General features: G+C 33.4%; 1 protein-coding gene across 6 annotated transcripts in view; it reads left to right on the top strand.

Moving 5' to 3' along the window:
• LOC109823669 (tRNA (guanine(37)-N1)-methyltransferase 2) overlaps window positions 4,247-20,795 on the top strand; it is a 25,543-nt gene continuing 8,994 nt past the window's right edge. For 3 of the 6 annotated variants that reach the window (XM_020389996.1, XM_020389995.1, XM_020389997.1), the window contains exons 1-8: window positions 4,251-4,526; window positions 15,347-15,444; window positions 16,137-16,241; window positions 17,338-17,400; window positions 17,561-17,634; window positions 18,567-19,092; window positions 19,169-19,276; window positions 20,322-20,477. In XM_020389996.1, coding sequence (XP_020245585.1) covers window positions 4,423-4,526; window positions 15,347-15,444; window positions 16,137-16,241; window positions 17,338-17,400; window positions 17,561-17,634; window positions 18,567-19,092; window positions 19,169-19,276; window positions 20,322-20,477 — 1,234 coding nt within the window. In that variant the 5' untranslated portion in view covers window positions 4,251-4,422. Of the gene's footprint in view, window positions 4,527-15,346; window positions 15,445-16,136; window positions 16,242-17,337; window positions 17,401-17,560; window positions 17,635-18,566; window positions 19,093-19,168; window positions 19,277-20,321; window positions 20,478-20,795 lie in introns of all 6 variants that reach the window. The other 3 variants (XR_002242436.1, XM_020389998.1, XM_020389994.1) reach the window with 3 other exon arrangements.

Here is a 20,795-nt window from a genome sequence, read left to right as displayed (position 1 = left end):
TTATATAGTTAAAATAATTGTAATTTCAACAATAACTGTTCATCTCTTTCCCACTATTCCTAGGGACCTAAAACCTTAGTGTATCTCACTAACGGATGAAACATAAACAGAAATTGAATGGCATAAGGCGGTGGTATACAAAAACCTGACATTCTTCATTGAGTATCCATTGTATTATTCTTTGTTTGATCTGATACAATATCATTTTACATTATTTCAAAATTTTATACAGAATAGCCAACATGCTAAATTTATGGCCCTATTGAAATATTTCATATAAGATGAATCAACAATGCAAGGTAGCTTTGATGACCAAAAAAATAACATTTGATTGTAGGAAAGAAATCACAGCCTGAAAAATATAATAACTCAACTCTATCATTTGTGATTCTCCGATTCCAGAACCAAATCAGAGACAACCCAAATCACAACCGAAATCACAACCTGAAAAATAAAATAACTCAACTCTATCATTTGTGATTCTCCGATTCCAGAACCCAATCATGTAACATAATTTTTTCAGATGCAATTTTTGACATTATAACATCAATCATGTAACATATGAAAAGAGATAAAAAAGCAACATATGAAAGGAGATAAAAAAAGAAGCCTAAACCGAAATCTTCATGACATTATACTGTGATGGTGTAACTTTATATATTTTTTCTTAATTTATATAGTTAAAATACTTGTAAGTTCAACAATAACTGTTCATCTCAAATTGTTTGGTTGTCAAGTAAACAATAGTAAACAAGAAACATAGCTTGGCTAAAGGAAACAGTAGTAGTCTCAAATTGTTTGGTTGTCAAGTAATATTTTTCATTCAACATATGCAACTCTTATCATAACTGAAGATAATGAAAAGAGAAATGCAACCTTCTGCTGAAACCATTTATAATCTATTTGAAAAATTATAATCTATTTGAAGTTCTTCACCTAAAACATGCAATAATGAACGATTCTGAGCTATGAAAAGAGAAATGCAACCTTCTGCTAAAGCCATTTATATGTATGGTTCCCACAGTATCAATGTTAAAAATCTATTTGAAGTTCTTCACCAGAAACATGCAATAATGAACAATTCCAAGCTATACATTATGTAGGCTAACATCAGTCCTTGTCTCACAAGGAATAAATTATAGATCAAATGACGAATACATTCTTGCCCATGACATAACTCAGGAGGGAAAAAATCACTTGCTGTTTTAAGAGAGAAATAATGTTACCCCTTCTGAGATACATTAAGTTCATGGAGGACTCTAAAATAGTTGTTTTAAAGTCATGCTATTGTCTATAGACTCAATAACTCCAGAAATAGAGAAAAATACACTTGTGAGCAGGCCAAATGGACATAAAAGACAGTGAGTTATGCTGTAACATATGGAGTATTATGGGGTAAAAGATTTCCATATCACATAAATATGCATATTCACCTAATAGACATTAGAAGAAAAGCATTGCTAAAGAGAAGCAGTCAGAAAACTTCAAGTTATCAGATGCAAAACCACAACAGATATTGCGTTCTTTCTTTCACTTCCTTGCACATTCATCCAAGTAAATTATAGCAGGCAAACTAACTGTAGAAGCATATGCAAGAATCACAAGCTACTACATTGCAAGTTAAAATTACAGGAAGATAACATGATTGGTTGTAAATGAATCACAAGTTACTCCCTGTTCTACAATCTTCACAGGCTACAGTGAAATATATGTAAGAATATAAGAATTGTTACCTTGGACTAAAGGTGAACTTCTGCATGTCTATCTTTCCTTTCTTCAGATCATGTTGTGTAAATATATGTAATAAGAAACTTGCTAATATTGTTCATTTCTTGTCGCAGAAATTCAACTCGCACTTCAGGTGTAACAAAATCCTATATCTACTCAGCATATATTTCATCAAGATTCCATCCACAATACTTCAAGTATTATGGGGGAGGAGCTGGTAATTTAAGAACTATCAAACCCACAAGGTTTCTTCCATCCCCTGTTGCATTCACAGCGGACTCTTTGGAGTATGATTTTTGCGAGTGCACAAATCCGTTAGATGTCCGTGGTGATCTTGGAACAGAGATCAGTTACATAGATTATTTACGACATATATTACACGAATCTGCAAGAGTAATATCTGTTGGCTTAAAGAACCATGAGTAATCTAGAAACTACTCGAAACTTTCTAAAGCATGGGTAAGCGAGGATGTCGACTCATGGCATGCACCCGTAACGTATCAGGTAGAAATTCAAGCTAAATTAAAATAAAAGAAGATCCAACATGCTAAATTTATGGTCCTATTGAAATATTTCATATAAGATGAATCTATCTGATTCATCTTATCCTATTGAAAAATTTCAAATAATGGGTTCCAAGCTTACTGAGAGGATGGTAGTGGCAACTGAACTTCAGTTTGCAAATTTAGCTTAATTGCTCACATTTAGCTTAACTTAATTGCTCACATGTAGCTTGAATACTGAAAGAAAACACCAGATTCACAAGTTTGCAAATCATGTGTATCATTATTGCTTTTTTATCTAAATCTAAAAAATAAATATGATTCCTGGTTTTTTTATATAGAATATTATAAATGTTGAAAAGCGAGATGAACTGAGTGGATATGCTACTTGCTTATCACATCATCAAGTTTGGGATAAGTGGTTAGGGTTTAAAACATACAATAGAATAATTAAAAATTAAAGTCAACAATGCAAGGTAGCTTTGATGAGCAAAAAAAAAAAAAAAAAACAGTTGATTGTAGGAAAGAAATCAAAACCGAAATCATAACCTGAAAAATTAAATAACTCAACTATATCATTTGTGATTCTCCGATTCCAGAACCAAATCATAGACAACCCAAATCTTTCTCCTCTCCGATTCCAAACCAAATCAAGTTTATTACAAAACCATGATTATTGACAATTGATATGCACATGGCCACTTTACATATGATCAATAATTAAAAATTAAAAACAGGTTACAGGCAAATAAACTTGATTCAGCATCCTTTTAACATGAGACAATCTGCATCTTTTGTAAATTAAAGACTGTGAATCAAAACATGAGCGTATTGTAACAATAACTTCAGTAAAATTTGAATGAAAAGCAGGTATATAACAAGAAATCAAAACATGAGCGTATTGTAACAATAACTTCAGTAAAATTTGAATGAAAAGCAGGTATATAACAAGAAATACCTAATTTAGGAAAGAAATCACAACCCTTCAGTAAAATTTGAATGAAAAGCAGGTATATAACAAGAAATACCTAATTTAGGAAAGAAATCACAACCGATACAGCTATTGCTGGAATATTTAAACCCTTGTCGCTTGAAACTGTAGGAAATCGAAAATTAGGGCAAAATTAGAACAAAATTAAAGGACTGAAGAACTGAAAGGGGATAGGGTGAATTGAGCAAAACTAACGCTTAGAGTTAGGGTTTTGTATAGAGGAGTGAAGATGAAGAAAAAATACCTTCCTGAATGTCCAAATTCTAAAAATTGTGGAGATGAATTCGGAAATTTTGAAGAAATACTGAGCTTTGCAAATCTCTGTAACGCTTCAGCTTCGGCGGAGAAGGGTAACCGATGAATAATACTCATCTTTGCAAACGCTTCGGCTTCGTCGGAGAAGGTAAAACGGTGAACTCTTCGGCTTCAGCGGAGAGGAAGGCGTAACCGAGCTGGGAAATTTCCGATGTTGATGACGAATTTTCTGTAACGCTGGGAGAAATTAGGTAGATTTAAATTGGTTGAAGGTTAATTTGGGAAGGGGAAAGTTTTTCAGGAACTGGCTCTTTTAAAGGGTAGATAGATTATGTATGTTTGGTTTACCACTACATTAATAATAGTGTGTGTTGTTTTCTTTTATAAAATTAATATATTATTTATTGCATTAAAAATTAAGTTTTTTGAAAATTATAAATTATTAAAAAATACATATTATTTATTACATAATAAAAATTAAATTTTATAATTATAAATATATTAGTAAATATAATAAAGATTAAAATGTATAAAAAAATAAGAATAATAGGATGAATAAATATGGTGGGGTATATGGTTGAGTGATGTGGAGGAAAGATAAAGTGAAAAACTTTTGAAAAACTAGTTGTTGTGGAGTTAAAAGGCAATTGGAAAAGACAAGTGATGTGGAGAGAGAATAAAGTGAGGTGGAAGGAGAGAGAAATGCAATATTTACCTTGCCATTGGAGATGGTCTAATAACTAAAAAAACCCTTTGTCAAATTATCGGGTCCCACCACCAGCTCGACGCGCAAGGGAAGAGGGGATCCCTTCGCAGCTCTCCGCGCAACCCTCGCCTCACGCGGCCGCTTCTCTTCGGAAAAAAACCCCTGCAGGACGCTACTCTTCTCTCTTCTTCTTCCATAGAAAAATAGTCGAAAATTTATTTCAAACCCTAGACCTAAAAATGGCTCTTTTGGACGAGAGCAAGTTCGAGGTGCAGCTCAATCTCTTGGCTCTTCGGATCCCTCGTCATCTCTGCACCTCAGTCCTCCGTCTCCTCAACAACGGGTACTCTCTCGTTCATTCTTTCCATGTTAATTTTCATCTTGATTGGATTTACCGTAATTTTCCTTCCGAAAACTGTTAAAAAAACCAAGCGTACTTCGAAAGGTGAAATCTTTATCTTTCTTAACCACATCTAAGGCTCAAAGTTTGAATTACTCGCAGAAATTAGTTGAGAAGAAAGTTTTGTTTAGGTCAACTGTTTAGGGCTTGAATATTTCTGGAACTGCTGGCTTAAATTAATAATATGAAGCAATTATGAAATTTTCAAATGTAAGGCTGGGTGTGTAATGCCATATCGATCTCAATTTGGGAGATTTAACTTATTGATCGATTTATGGGAAAGAAAAAAAGTTGGTTGGATAGAATATTGGATAGTGGTTCCAGAACAAAAGATTAGGTAATGAAAACGACTGTGAGCTAATCTGTTAACTGATAAATGGTTATAGAACAAGTACATCATATTGTGCCTTATTTTTGATAATATGCAATGCCAGGCCATATTTTTTTCTCTGGCTCCTGCAGTGATCAGCATTGATAAGTATCCCTATCATCTTTTTCATGCCAGTTAAATTACAAGATACTTGTACTTAGCAATAATGATGATGACCCACAGAAGTTCATATAATTAATTTGATGAAACTTGATAATTTGCATCGGTGCTAGTTCCCCAGTAATGTTAATTTAGAAAAAAAAGCAAAGCATGAGTTATTTGCTATTGGCGCCTGTGCTAATTCACTCATAATGTACTCGACCAAAATCAAAACATGTCGGGCATGTGTAATAAATAGTGACAAGATTACTAAATATTTATACTAAACATTAGTCAGTATATTACAGATGAAATATCAGACAGTGGCTCAATTAAATATGCTAGTTGCATCAACAATAGTTCACCCATATGTATTCATTAGACCAAAACCAAAATGTATATGACTTGCTAATCAGATACATGCTATTCCACGCGTTGCTTTGACCAGATCAGTATGTGGGTTGCATCCACTCTTGTTTATCATATGTACCGTATGACCATAATTAAAATCTTTGGCATCTGTTCTAGATAGAAAGAATGCAATGACAAATCCGAAAATAAACTTATCAATTATAAGGCATACCTTCAGATTTAGGGGCGGCGAAAATACCCAAGAAAGCTCTTCCACCTTGTTTAGGTCCATATTACGTGTCAGGAACATGACAATGTTAGGCGTTATATCCTGAGCAGCTTGAAAGATTGAGTATCTGCATGCAACATGGTTTTAGTTCTTTGTAACTAATCTATAGGAAATTTCTCAGATTAATAAGAAATTAATTAAATAAATTTTAATGAATAAGTCAGCATTTCAGTGTACTATTAATCCACTAATGAATGAAATATTTTGTCTGATTGGAAGTACTAGTTACCAGTTAAGAAATTTGAACAGTAGCTTCTCTAGCAGGATCTGAAATCTGAAATAACCATTCTTGGGACGCTATATATGACATGCAATAATTCTTATATGTGCGGTAACTAATAATTTTTATATAATGATGCAATGATCTGCTGAAAACATATGTACAAACTAAATTGCTTATGATAGCATGCGTTCAACATAAACATGAGATATGGCACAAATTTCATGAAGTTACGAGGAATTGTCTATGTGAGTTTATGTTCCACATGTGCTCCATGATGAATGTTAATTCACCTAGGTTTAGTTGGTTGCAATGTTTGTATTCTATGTGAGGTTTGTGATACATGTGAAATCGGAATTCAAGCTGGACACCACCTCATTTTGTTTGTGAGGCCCATGATGTATGTGAATTCCTGATGTGTAACTTGATGCAAAGTTCTAGTGTACATGAGGTCCACGATGTATGTCTATTAGCCAAGTTTGAGTAAGGTGGTTCATGATAGACGCAGATTTCCTGAATTCGACTTAAATGGAAATTCTAGTTCAAGATAAATGTTTGAGTTCGAGATGAATGATAGTAGTGTCATACAATAATTTCACGATTTACGTTCTTCATGCTCATTGTCTGTACACAATGATACCAAATTTAATATGTACAAAGTCAATTGAAAGTTTAGGAATCAGTTTTATCAGATTGATTTTGAGCCAATAATCTTGGGCAATAACCTTTTACTACCTGCACTTATCATGAGGTTCAAAAATTTTCAAGGCTAGGGGATTTAAACCGATCCATCCAGGTCATAGTGTATGAACTCTGGACAAACTAAAGTTCTTCATTAGACATGAATTTGTTGAACCACTGTCATATAGAACTTGATACATGCATGAGCTCGAGATGGATGCGAGTTCATAGGAAAGCAGGTGGAAGCTTAAAAGCTATTGTGATCCATAGATTTGGAGTTTTGACATACTTTAATTTGGCATATTATGGTCTGTGAGTTCCGAAGTTGGATATGGCTTAAGGGCATTCAGGTTTATAGCATTTGAAATTGTTTCTTTACGTTTAAGGACATAATGGTCCATATAATTTGAAATTGTTTCTAGTTTAAGGAGATGTATTCATGGCATTTGAATATGATTTTTGGATTTAATTTTTGTTATCTCTATTGAAGTATGAAAACGATTCAGAGATATGAGCTTAGAAAAGTTAACTAAGTCATTCAACATGATACTTGGTACTTGGAAGATGCTCAACGAGCGAAGGTTCATTTTGGTATAGATATGCAAGAATGAAGAATATATAAACTTTTCCAAACAATCACGGAATCAAACAGCGACGGGAAGTCAATTGGAAGTTATATATATGTTTGATTAGCAATAGAAGGATAATTGAAGAGATCAACATTTGATTTAGAAAAAGCTTATGCACAATACATAAGGAGATAGTATGGTGGAATTTAGAAAATAAACAAGTATTTAGAATGTGTATTGATGTGATTGAATACATGTCTAATAGAATAATTATAATTTATGTTCTGGGGAAGTAAATGAGTGGAACAATTAGGTTTTATTACGTAAGAATTATCGTAAAGCTACTAGCAAGACATCCCTCCAAAATTGAGGTGTGTTTAAGAATGAATGGTGATGGAGCCAGGCTTCAGCTTTATGAAATCAGGTTGTGTGTTGCTATGACAATAGATCACAAAATTTCTAATATGGGAATAGAAGCGTAGGACAAAAGTATATATCTAATAAGAAACTTGGTGTTTGCAATTGATATACAACTGATTGCCATCATTCAATACTATCAAAATGGGCAAAATATAGAAGAATACATCACATCACAAAGTGACAAGCATACCCATCTTTTGACTTGAGCATATTGAGAGTAAAATTCAGAACTTTGCTATAAGATGAACCTCCCCATGGTTGCGAAAGCAAGGCGATATCACCCAATAGAAAATGGAAGGCACAAATAATAATAATAATATATCGTTCTTTTGTCAAACACCTTAGTTTTTCACTAGCTCACGTCTTGCTCAAAGTTTCAAGTATTCAACTTTTTCATAATTTAATTTGACTTTTATTTTAGCTTATGGTTTTAGCTATCAGATGCTATTTATTCTATCTTAACTTTTAATTATCTCATTTTATAGTACTTGTCTATCCTAGTAATAGCTATACCAATCTATATAACAAAAATAAATCCTTCATTCCAAAACTTTTGTTGTCTATGATTACTTAATTGTGTACTAAATAATGATAAATAAACAATTTAAAAAAGATTTTAAAAAAGGTACTTACCTTTAGGCATGCCACGAGCTGGAAAAAAATCCCCAATTACAAATCAATATAATTCTCCACCCCGTAAATCTTGGCATTATTAACCGCAAGCTCAACTCTTTTAGTATAAATTTTAATCGCAATCACGTGATATCTAAGAAAAAGCATCAATAACGGAAAAAAATAAATAGGCCTTATTTCTCAACTTGAAATTGAAGGGAACAGTAGAGAGTTGCAATATCTTACCTGGCGACGAGTTGTATGGCATTGCTGCTGACGCCAGACAAGCAGTCTATAACGAGTTACGAGTGAGTTAGCACCTATGAGGGACACGTGGGGAGTTACAATTGGCTTAGGGGTGATGGAGAACCAGGCCTCTTTGTTTAATTGGATGCTAACGTCATACTTGGAGAAGAGAGAGCGGTGCTGGAGATAGTATTTGGCAATGAGAGGATTGATGATGGTGGGAGTGGTTAGCGTTATATATAGGGGAATATTCTGTTGAATCTAACGGTTGGTGGCTAAATAACCATTTTACCCCTCTATAATGTTCTCTTACCCATTTCTTAATGAGTTTAAACCCAATACCCTCTTAAAAAAACTAAATCCACTTGAGTTTTTTTCTAGCGGTCATAAAAGAACCATAACCCATAGTTGAGTTTCACAAAGATTCGAAACATCACAGAGAGGGATAGTTTGGTAACTGCATATGTTGGGTTAGGAGATAACACATTTATGTTTGATTTTTTAACTGAAACACTAACAGATGGACTATTTTGCAGGACTATAAGATTTGAGGTGATAATATGGTGAAGACATAGTCTTCTTTTTTTTTCAAATAAAAACTCATTGGCGCCAAACGTGAGGGAATGCTAGACGTTTGGTAATTTTTCTTCTGACCAGAATGAAGATCCCATTGAAGCAGCTAATCCCATGCATATAGAGGGACTATTTTGCTAGACTATAAGATTTGAGGGAATAATATGTAATTATTAAATATTTAAGGAACTATATCTAGAAACCCCTTTCTTTTTTACAAGCTTTTTTAATCCTTTTAGAATTTTGCATAGATCAAAATTTTGATAAATTAATGTTAGTAAGTTATATCTTTGTCTTTTCCTAATGGCCTATTTTGGTTGGGGCTTATTATCTATATATCCTCGCATCTATAAATTCTCACTTTACCTTTTAAGTCTTTATATTTATTTATGCATTATGCTAAAATCATGATAATTCATTAGCTTACTCCTTCACTTAACATTTGTTAAACATTAACCAATATCTAATGTTGTCCCTGTATTCTATGTTCTCTAGAACTATTTGATTCTTGACAAGAGTATGACTATGAACAAATTGCTAATAATCGTTGGCCAACGATGACATCATTTCAATACTCTGTTTTTTCTATCTACACCAGTGCCTATATACAGATGTGCCTTTGATAAATGAAAGTTGGACATAATAGACATAATAATGTATTTGGACATTTCATGCTTATACAATAGCTTTAGCAACATAAGGACAATCTACTAATAGTATATGGTACTATGATCGTTTTCGAATAATTTTTAAAGTTATCCTTTTTCCTAATATTTTGTGAAGAAAAAATAGTAATATGGTCTTGTAATGGAAAGAGGATCCCTTTCCAACTCTCCCTAAAACCCCTAAAACCATCATGCACTCGCTTATCTGTAGAAAAAATCCTACTAAAACACTATTCCTTTTTCTTAGGTTAGAGAGATAATCGAAAATTTATTCAAACCCTAGACCTAAAATTGGCTCTTTTGGATGAGAGCAAGTCTGAAGTGCAGCTCAATCTCTGGGCTCTTTAGATCTCTCATCGTCGTCTCTACATCTCAGTTCTCCATCTCCTTAACAACGGATACTCTCGTATTCAATTATTCCCTATAAATTTTTAATTCGATTGGATTTACGTTATATTTCCTTAAAAAACTGTTAAAAGGTTGAAATTGGAACTACGTCAGTTCGAAAGCGAAATCTTTATTTTTTTAACAACATCTAAGGTTCAAAGTTTAAATTAGTTGCAGAAATTAGTTGAGAAGAAAATTGTCTAAGCTAATTATTTAGGGCTTGAAATATTGCCAGAATTGCTGACTTAATTTAATAGTATGAAGCAATTATGAAATTTTGAATCTAACGATAGGTGTATAATACCAGATCAACCTTCATTTGAAAGATTTAACTTACTGATCGATTTAACGAAAAGAAAAAAATTGGTTGGATAGTATATCAAAATGCTAAGGATGATTTCATAATTTAAATGTGTGGATGTTTTCTTATAGTAAAATAGGTGCATATAATAGGCATTCAAAAGTTGTGTCGTATATGGAATTTAGATGTAGATGCTTGCGATAACTATAGGTGAGAACTATGAATGGAAAAACTATATGAATGGAAAAGCTAAACTAAGCAGATTGTGTAGTTAGCCTTAACAAAAGTTGACTTGTTATGAGCTTTTTATTGGATGCTTTGATATGCTTCCTAAATCCTTATAATAGCCTTTATAAGGAGCATGACTCTACATCCTAGATAAAAAAGCATATATCCTAAATAAGAGTGATGAAAAGCTATGTACAGAGGAGTATGTTCTATATCAGGAGCATTAATGTCTAATTATCTTGTGAGAGTTAGGGTGGAAATAGGGAAATAGGGAATACATGGTTGTTTCTTGTTATGAGTGGAGTATTCGTTTTGTTTTTGACTGTGTGGGTGTGATACTCATGCATATACTCAAAACTATTTGCATAAGTCGTAAATAACATCATCTATAAAACTATAAGAAATGAGAGAATTGACTTGCTATGACTCAAGACTAATCAAGTGATCATGTTACCTACTTGGGATAAGACACCATTGTCAATCTAAGAATATGATGTGTAACTTAACAAGGATGCTGTAGGTCCAATTGGACAAGAAATAAATGATTTACAATATTAAATAAAAATCAAAACTAATCCCTTGCGCTTTACATTGTGAATTGGTATTCAGCTCACATGTGTAAGTACACAAATATCTATCAGGCTCCACTAGAAATAAACAATAATATTAGTAAGCCTTAAAAAAAGCCTAACTCAGGGGTAGACAACAATAGTGATGGTAGTAAACATCACTTGCATGTAACAACTACAACAACAAAAGGTCTTTTTATTTTCTTCTTTTTCTTTGTTTTTTCGGTATATTCTTTTATTGCTTGGGTTGTTTAGTTAAGTTCTTTTTAATGAAATAAAAGGGGATTCTTGTATACCTATCATCTTCTCACAAAAGAAAATAATAATAGAAACAAAATTTGGGTGAAATTCAACATGAAGCCCCTCAAACCACCATACCTAATAAAGAAAAAATTAAGGGAAGATAACATATTCTTATAGCCCCGTTTACTTTATGGAAGCTTTGAAGTTCTGAGGGACTGGGAGTTACAACAACAACAAGGTATTTATCCTTAATTTTTGGGGTTGACTACATGATTGTAGTGTTATCAATGCGCGATGCATAATGCAAGGCACAAAGGACCTTTATGCTCACATGCGCAGTAAAACAAGACGCAATGTGACACACCTGAGTAAAGCGAGGTATACACCACAAATAAATATTCAAGATACATTATCAAACATTAAAGAACTAGTTTATGAATTTTCACATAAAAAATATGTGAATATAAATAAAATCTACTACCAATAACAAAATAAGATCTTAATTTATATTGCTAATACTCCTTACATAGTAATAAGGGCTAACTTACCAAATTATTGGTTTTAGCAGACATTCTTACCAATATGGTATTCTTAAAATCCGCAGCGTCATAAAGGCACTTTAAGTTGGCATTTAAAGCGTTTAAGCTCAATTTCTCGCCGATGTTAAGAAATTTTTGGAGTGTTTTCATCATTTTTGAAATGTTGATATGGGCCATGTAGCAATGACTTGTTGACATGACAAAGATTGGGGAAAATTTGGGACAAACTAAGGGGAGTTCTTACTAAGGTTCATGACTAAGATGCACCAAAGGAGAAATTAACAAGGGAAAAACATTCATCAAACATTATGGTCTCTTCTAGCTTAAGCTCACAGTTCAATGTGCTCGACAAAAAACCAAAATGTGTTTCAACAAGCCTTAATTTATAAAATTCAAACGAGATTACATTCAAATTATAGGGTATGTTTGGTGAATACTTAAAACTAGGTCAGGTTTGAACTTGACCTAGTTTTGAATTTATTTTTTATTGGTAAAAACTAGGCTAGTTTTGGCCCAGTTCTTAAGCCAAAATGACAAATTAAAGAGGTGAGTATCTAAACAATTGAATTAAAATTAACTTATGAAAACTTTTATATTTGAACAAGAAAAACTAAAGGTGTAAGGACTAAAGTGAAAATTGTCTTATTTTAAATAACTCAATACCGGTGGTCTTCAGCAATCCTAATAATCCAAAATTTTTATAGAAATGGCCGCCGACAGACTTAATGACTGGGAATGGCAATTTGTGCCCAAGAAGATCGATGACGTGATTCAGCAAAATGTCAACGTTAATCAGAGTTAGTGGAGTGGGACTTGAGTGACTTTTACACCTTCGACTGTTCCTGCTGTGACTCCAGGTTTCATTTTACACCACTCCCACCAATCACAAGGACATGGTCTTATTGTGATCGCATTGCTCTCAAGAAAGAGAAAGAAGTAGTCTTAACTCTTTAGTTCTTCTTAGATCTAACTGGACAAAGAAATAAATAATTTTAAATATTAAATAAAAACCAAAATTAACCCCTCACGCTTTACATCGTGAATTAATATTCAACTCGCAATTTAACTACACAAATATATATTAGGGGTTACTGTAAATAAATAGTAATTGCACTAAGTGTAACTCAAGGGAAAACAACAATTGTGATGGTAATAAACCTCGCTTGGATGAAACAACTACAATAACGAAAGGTATTCCATTTATGTAGTTTCTTCTTTTTCTTTATTTTTAGTATATATATATTTTTGTTTCTTGGGTTACGTAGTGAAGTTTTTTTAGTAAAATAATGGGGGATTATTGTACATACATCATCTTCTCACAAAAGAAAATGATAATAGAAGCCTAATTTGGGAGAAATTCAACGTCAAGTCTCCTTCCACCACCACCACCAACAAAGAAAAATTAAGGGAAAAAAAATCAATAGGTAACATATCATTATAGCCCCTTTTACAACCTGTGAAGTTGTGAGAGTTCAATAACAACAAAGCATTTATCTCATATTTTTAGGGTTGACTACATGATTCCAGTGTTATCAATGCGCAATGCAGGGTGCAAAGTATATTTATACACATGTGTAGCAGTTGCAAGGTGCAAAGTATATTTATACATATGCGTAGCAGTTGCAAGGTGCAATGTGACTCATCTGGGTAAAGCGAGGCGCACATCACATAATTTTTCAAGATACATAGTCAAGCATGAAAGAACTGGTTTATGAATTTTCTTGTAAAAATATGTTAATATCAATAATATCTACTACCAAATAACAAAATAAGATCTTAATTTATAATGCTAACACAACTTGAGGTTGACATAGCAGTAAAGGCTAAATTATCAAATTGATAGTTTTGGTAGATCCTTTTACCAATTTGGTATTCTTAACAATTGTAATGTCATTAAGGCGTTTTAAGTTGGACTTCAAATGGTCAAAGCCTAGTTTCTCGCCATTGGCGAGAAATTTCCCACGAACTTCTCATATGATAGCATGTGAAGTTTTAAACCGTTTCTGAGATGTTGAGGTGGCAATGGTTAGAAAAATTTTGGGACAAAATTAGGGGGGAATTTTAAATATAGAGCTCATGGTTAAGATGCAACAAAGGAGAAATTGACAAGGGGAAAGCATTTATCAAACATTATGGTCTCTTCAAGCTCATGCTCACGGTTCACGGTTCAATGTGTTTAACAAAAAACCAAAATCGGTTTAAAAAACCCCTAATTTCTCAAATCCATACGAAATTAAACTAAATTTGTAGATTCTCCTTCAATTAACTCAAGCTAATCGACCAAGTAACCATCAAATCTCTGAGTTCTCCTCCAGGTTCTCTCCCTCCTTCGCTCTCAATTTCTAATAATGGGAGAATCTGGGGGGGATGGATTTGGAGATTTGGGGGTTTGGGAATTTAGGGTTAGTTATTTCACCCTCTCTTGTCATGTCACAAATGAAGTGCCACATCAGCATGCCACATCAGCCCAATAAATCACGTGGTTTGCACATGACCAATTCCCACATGTTTCGTTGCTGCGGTGAGATATTAAGCCTTAACTCATCGAGCACAAATTTAAAAGGCCTTAATGATGCCAGAATTTTCAAGAATACCATATTGGTAATGGGGTCTACTACAATTACCAATTTCATAATTTAGCCTCGTAGTAATGTTCATAATTTTTCAAATTAAAATTCAAATCAAGGCTAGTATTGAAGCAAAATCAAATAGTAAACAAGGGTGAGGTGAAGTCCTCAAATCTGACTAGTAGTAAGCTTATTTATTATGTTGGGATTTGGATTATCAGATATAAAGTCCCGATTGAAATGTTGAACAAAAAAATGAGGATATGCTTTGTCTTAGCATTGTGGGAAGCACCTTCACATAGCGCTTGTAAGGTACAAAAGGGCGTGCTACATCATATGTGGGCCGCTTTGCCACTATCTCATATTGCAGGGCACAATGGGCACAATGAGGCGTGCGCCTTTGATGGCACTACATGATTCATGTTCTTCCATTCGGTCTCTTAAAAAATCTGGCTATAACAAATTTCATATACGATATTAACAATAAATAAAAGTACACAAATAAGACCAGCCATGAATGGGATGAAGCCTCGAGACAAGGAAAACAATGAGGATGCGATCCTCTAGGTGAATCTATTCTCACATATCAAAACTTTCAAACTAGCTTATTTCTCACAATAATATTCTTTATTTTTGATGGATTCTCACAATTATATTCTAGTAAAGATCAGAAATTAGTCAATTACCCTTGGTTTTTTAGGATAGCTTTTTATATGAACTCAACAATGCAAGTCAACAAAAGATAAATTTTTTTACATCAGATATGAAGTATACACTGAGTTTTTTTAATGATTATATCTATCATCTAACATTTTTTTACTGCTTCCTTTGCAGATACCTACTAGATAAGGCTCGTATCAAACCTATAACCGAAGATTCTGCATCTGAGAAAAAACGTTTGGTTATATTATCTGAAAAGATTCAAAATTCTGGTAAATAATACACACATAATATTTTATAGTCCTTAGCATCTAGACGTTCTATGCTCTAATTTGTCTTCTGTAATCACTCATGTTTTATCTATAGAATTTGAATACCTGTAATCTTTTAGTGCAGACAGCTAAACATAAAACTTTTTGTTCCATAGAAATATTATTGTTTGGAAAATTTAATTACCTGATTAACATTTAACATGGGTTGCATATACTTGATTTCCCTAGAAATTTGAGATAATTTGTACATAGTTACTTTCAGAGCATTGTTGTGGCAAGTTCTCAGTCGCTCTCTTTATCATGCATTAAACAACTAATGCTTTTCAATTCTGAGGAGTTGTGGGCATTTAACCTTAAGGGCCAGGCTTACAACCATTGCATTTAGCTACACCTATGTGCCCTGCAAAACCACCAGCACCACTGCATACCAACCAAAAAAAATCATTTATTTGTGTTATAACTTGTCTGATACACATGCTTTTTCTGTCTGTTCATGTTTCCACCATAGAGAATACATAGTAGCCTGAGGAATGGAAAGACAAGGAAGAACCGAAGTTAATTTATTGTCTTTCTTCATGTATTCATTAAACATGATCTAGTTAAAAAAAATTTCTTGTCAAATACATGGTTGGTCTCATTAAAGCTAGTTACTGATTAAATTTTTGTTGTTTTTGGTTTTGGTAATGGAACAGATTTATCAGATATTCCTCAGGATGTAATGGATTCATTAAAGAAGTTATGTGAGATTGAAGTGGTGCCTCATACATTGACACTTGGATATTCTTATTGGGGAGCAGGTCAGTTGTGGGCAGATATGTGCAATACTCGTGTAAAGAAATAGTAAACTTGTCACGCAGACAACCATATTCATGCAAATTTAATCTAAAAAGTGCTTTAATGCACATTGATTTTTCACAAAGCTTATATGCAGAAGGGCAAGAAATTATATTGTATATATCAGATATTTAACAGTTATCTATTCATTTTACTTCTTTCTTTCATTTTCTCAGGTTGTGGCTTCCCCAAGAGGAAGACTATTCATACCATCTTCTAATATAATTTAACATAATATTTTTCTCTTTTCTTCAAGTGTGACATTACTATGAAAGCTCTCCAATATGTATGTAGGGATAAGGATATTTGGAACTGTTTCTTCTTGACTGTTTCTTCTTTTTATTGATACAAACAAAGATCATCATATAATTGCAAACCTAAAATTTTCTAGAATATAATGTCTCTTGATACTCAACAGTCTGCGACAATCAAACATTTTCGGATGAAAGTTCATAAATGGCAATTTAGTTACCACCCAATCCATCTGATGAGAATTTCAGGGGAGAAAAAAGTTAATTTGTATGTGAGAGGGAGAAGGAAGATACTTTGTTTGTAGTGATAATGGATGGATTTTTATATAAAATGACATAACTGCACTTCCATCTCTATTGAAATCAAGAGTTATATCGCTTTTCCTTTAATTTGTTCCCTACCTTCACTTCTTTTGTGTATTATTTGATGCAGTATGCATGTAGGCGTCTTTGTATGCATATACTTACTACCTAGATAGATACTTGTGCATACGTCTGATTTATCTATGAATGTATAAAGATGGAAATCTTGGAAGTCTTTGTCAATAAAGTCTGAAATAGTTCTCTGGTTCTGTGTTACCCATTAGTTTGCTTTAATTATGTTGCTCAAGCATTTAGTTGTGCTTCTTTGATATCAATAATAGTTTCTTTATTCGTTTTCCTTGTTCTACTCAATGGAATTATGCAGTATTTTACTGGTTTCTAAGTGGGACAAAAGGACCTTCACAATTATAATTCTTTTTTTATTTCTTAATGATTATCTTTTGGCTACCATCTGTGCTTTAAAGGCACTTCCCTTCTTTTGCAGATCATATACTGAAGCAAATACTGCCACAAGGAGTGGAGGTACCTTCTTCTTTTGAAACAATAGTTAAGTATTTCTTATTTTTCCGTACGTATTGTATTCTCCATTGTATTCTTCCTTCTATTTGATATTTGAATTACTTAAGTGTTATGTATGGTAGACTTTTTTGAGAACTCTTTTCTTTCATTCATACTGTCATTTTGTATTGACAAAAGTTAATCTCCAGGTCATATTGCCCATCTGAACATAACTGGTGACCTACTCCCTTACAAGGATGTCATTGCAAAGGTTATTTATGATGTATGTCTTCTTATGCCTTCCGCTGTTATTTCATGATAATTATTTATCTGGCAATATCTGACAGTTGTTAAATCAGTGCAGACGTTCCTGTTTATTTTCGTTTTTATCCATATTTATCATGAGTAGATACAGAGTTCTGTATTTTTTCTTGCTTAATTTAGATCATCACTTGATTTTCCTAGATCTCTAGAAGTGCCTTGTTCTTTTGCTAGTCAGGTTTTCTTTTTATTTTTATATTTACTTGTGGCAATATTGATATGGTTTATTGTGTCGTAAAAACTCTCTTAAAATATTCAAGATGTTGTTAAATCTTTCATGGCAGTTTCTTAAACTCTATGCACAGTTATGGTACATTCTAATATGTTGGACTACACTTAAATATACATTTTCAATTAATCAGCATTACTTCAGGTCGTATGTGATTAGGCAATCTTTGATCCTCTTAGTGTTTTTTTCCAGCGAGAACGATGAGCTTGCACTGCTTTAGTGCTTGCTGTTCCATTTGAATGGCCCATGAAAGGGTGCTCAACCTGCTGGGCATGTTATAGTATAAAAATTGAAACCCTGGCCTCAATCCTCACCTCAATGTCAAAGTTTTGGTGTAGTGGAAGGGATTTTAAGAACTGGGGGAAAAAACCATTTTCCTGATGTTTTCCCCCTATATAAATCATTATCAGATACTTAACATTTTTTGGCCATTATTTTTTTCCACATCAGGAATTGTCTGGCAATATTTGTTTTTTATATTGTAAAAATTTTCCTAACTGTATGAATATTCCTTTCATTAGCACCATAAGTTTTCATTTCAGATATAGATTATACATGGGGGTCTAGGAGCTTTGGTAAATTATAATTTCGTTTTCCATGTAGTGGACATCTGATTTTGTTTTCCTTTGCTATTCTTTTTATCCTTGATGCTCCTCTCTTTGCAGAAAAATCAACCAAGAATTAAAACTGTGGTAAACAAAGTTGGTAGCATTACAAATGAGTTCCGAGTGCCAAATTTTGAAGTTCTGGCAGGTGAAGATAATATGGTCACGGAAGTTAAGCAGTATGGTGCCACATTTAGGCTTGATTACAAGCTTGTCTACTGGAACTCGAGGCTCGAGCATGAGCACATTCGACTGATTTCTCAGTTTCACAGAGGAGACATCATTTGTGATATGTTTGCTGGTATTGGTCCTTTTGCTATCCCAGCGGCACAGAAAGGATGCTTTGTTTTCGCGAATGATTTAAATCCTGATAGCGTTAATTACTTGAGGACTAATATGAAGCTCAACAAAGTGGAAGATAATGCCTGTGCATACAATATGGATGCTAGAATATTTATGAAACACTTGATGGAAATTCCAGCTTCTGAGATTCATTCAAAATCTCTGCTGAGCGAGCTGAAAGTTTGTGAAATAAACAAATTATCAGCTACTGAGGAAGCAGCTACTGCAAATGGAAGACTGACTGGTATGCAGGCTAAAACTTGAGAAGATGCATGTCTTTTGAAAGAACGAGAAATGGGTTAACGTTCATATGCTTTCAGTTGATACAGATGGAGCACCAGTTGCTGGAGTCGCAAATCAAGGGTTAGATGTCTCATTGACGATAGACAATGTTTCTGTTAAACGGCGACCTGAAATTTGTGATGAAGGTAAGAGTGCTGCAATGAAACATCTATTTATATGCATGTGTTTGGCTGAAACTATGGAAGGTAACATGTATTGGAAGAAGCTATAATTTCAATTTCATGAACTTAGTTAAGAGATATAAGATGCACCATTAAATCGCTATTTATGACTATGATAAGACTATGATGACTGAACCACAGTTCCAGTTTTGAGCAACCACTGTTACTGTTAGAAAGAAGTCCAATTATATTACTATTTGAGCAGGCAAATGCTAATCACTAAATGAGCAGACAGACACATTATGTTTGTAAATGAGGTGAAGGAATAACAGAGGGTAGACAGACAAACCCCTTGTTTTTATGCCTTATGAATAGGCCTTTTCGGGTATCAGTCTGTTTAAAGTTATAATACGTCTTTAACGAAAATATTTCATAGACAGTAGACACCCTTGCGTTCTAGTAAACAATTTCAGTCTAACTTTAAAGAGATCTTAACATGGACCTCATATACAAAATTTTTGTTCTCCCACTGCCAGCTCCAGGAGATTCTTGACCTAGATCAGTAGATGACATTATGGAAGAGGTTCTGGATGTGACTTGTGTTTCTATTGGCTTGTCTAGTTTAGTATATGATATCCAATTTGACTGTCAAGAGATCTTAACATGAACATCGTGTACTAAACGTTTTTCTTCCTTCCACTGCCTTCTTCAGGAGAAGAACATGACTTGCCTTTCTATGGACAAACTAACAAAGAAATTTGTGAGGAACTTAGTGATATTGGAAACAAGGTATATTAAGATCTTAGCGTAAAATCTTAAAAATCAAAATTTAAAATGTTATTATGACAAGGTTTAGAACAAAGTTATTAGTGAAACACTGAAAGTATTTAATGTGTTGAATGGAATTCCTATTAATCCTAACTTCACACAGATATGATAAATGAGTGTTTTTCTTTCTGGGTTGTGGGAGGTAAATGTTAAATTACATAATTATTTATACTTAATGGATATCATGGTTTTTTTTGTGGTCTATTCTTAATTTCCTTCCTCATTGTTGTGAACTTGGCAGAGCAACATGCTGAAGGTGGAGGTACTAATGCGGGAAGTCAAAGAAAGGGGAATGCTAATAAGAGAATAAGAGGTGTTAAATCCCCAACTCCCAAGGCCTGGGAGCATGTTGATCATGTGATTATGAATCTTCCTGCATCTGCTCTGTACTTTCTAGGTTAGTTTATGATTCATGGTTATTTTTAAATTTGAAGTCTAGATATTAGCATGTCATTTAGATCATTAAGCAACAAACATATTAGGCAACGCAACATTGTGCACTTGCTGGAAGATCCTTTGCTATTTTCATGTGATGTTGTATCAGTATTCATTTTACGAAGCTTCACTGAGATGTATGTTTTTATCTTCTCAAGTATTACCAATTTCTGTTCATATAAACCTTAAATTGATGCGCTTATTTTTGGCTTCTTTTCTAATTATGTAGACTTGAGAATTCTCTCTCTCTCTCTCTCTCTCTCTCTCTCTCTCTCTCTCT

The sequence above is a fragment of the Asparagus officinalis genome, chromosome 9 (assembly GCF_001876935.1).
Source record: "Asparagus officinalis chromosome 9, Aspof.V1, whole genome shotgun sequence".
Classification (NCBI taxonomy): domain Eukaryota; kingdom Viridiplantae; phylum Streptophyta; class Magnoliopsida; order Asparagales; family Asparagaceae; genus Asparagus; species Asparagus officinalis.
The sequence above is the reverse complement of the archived record's forward strand: the minus strand, read 5'-3'. Positions and strand labels throughout refer to the sequence as shown.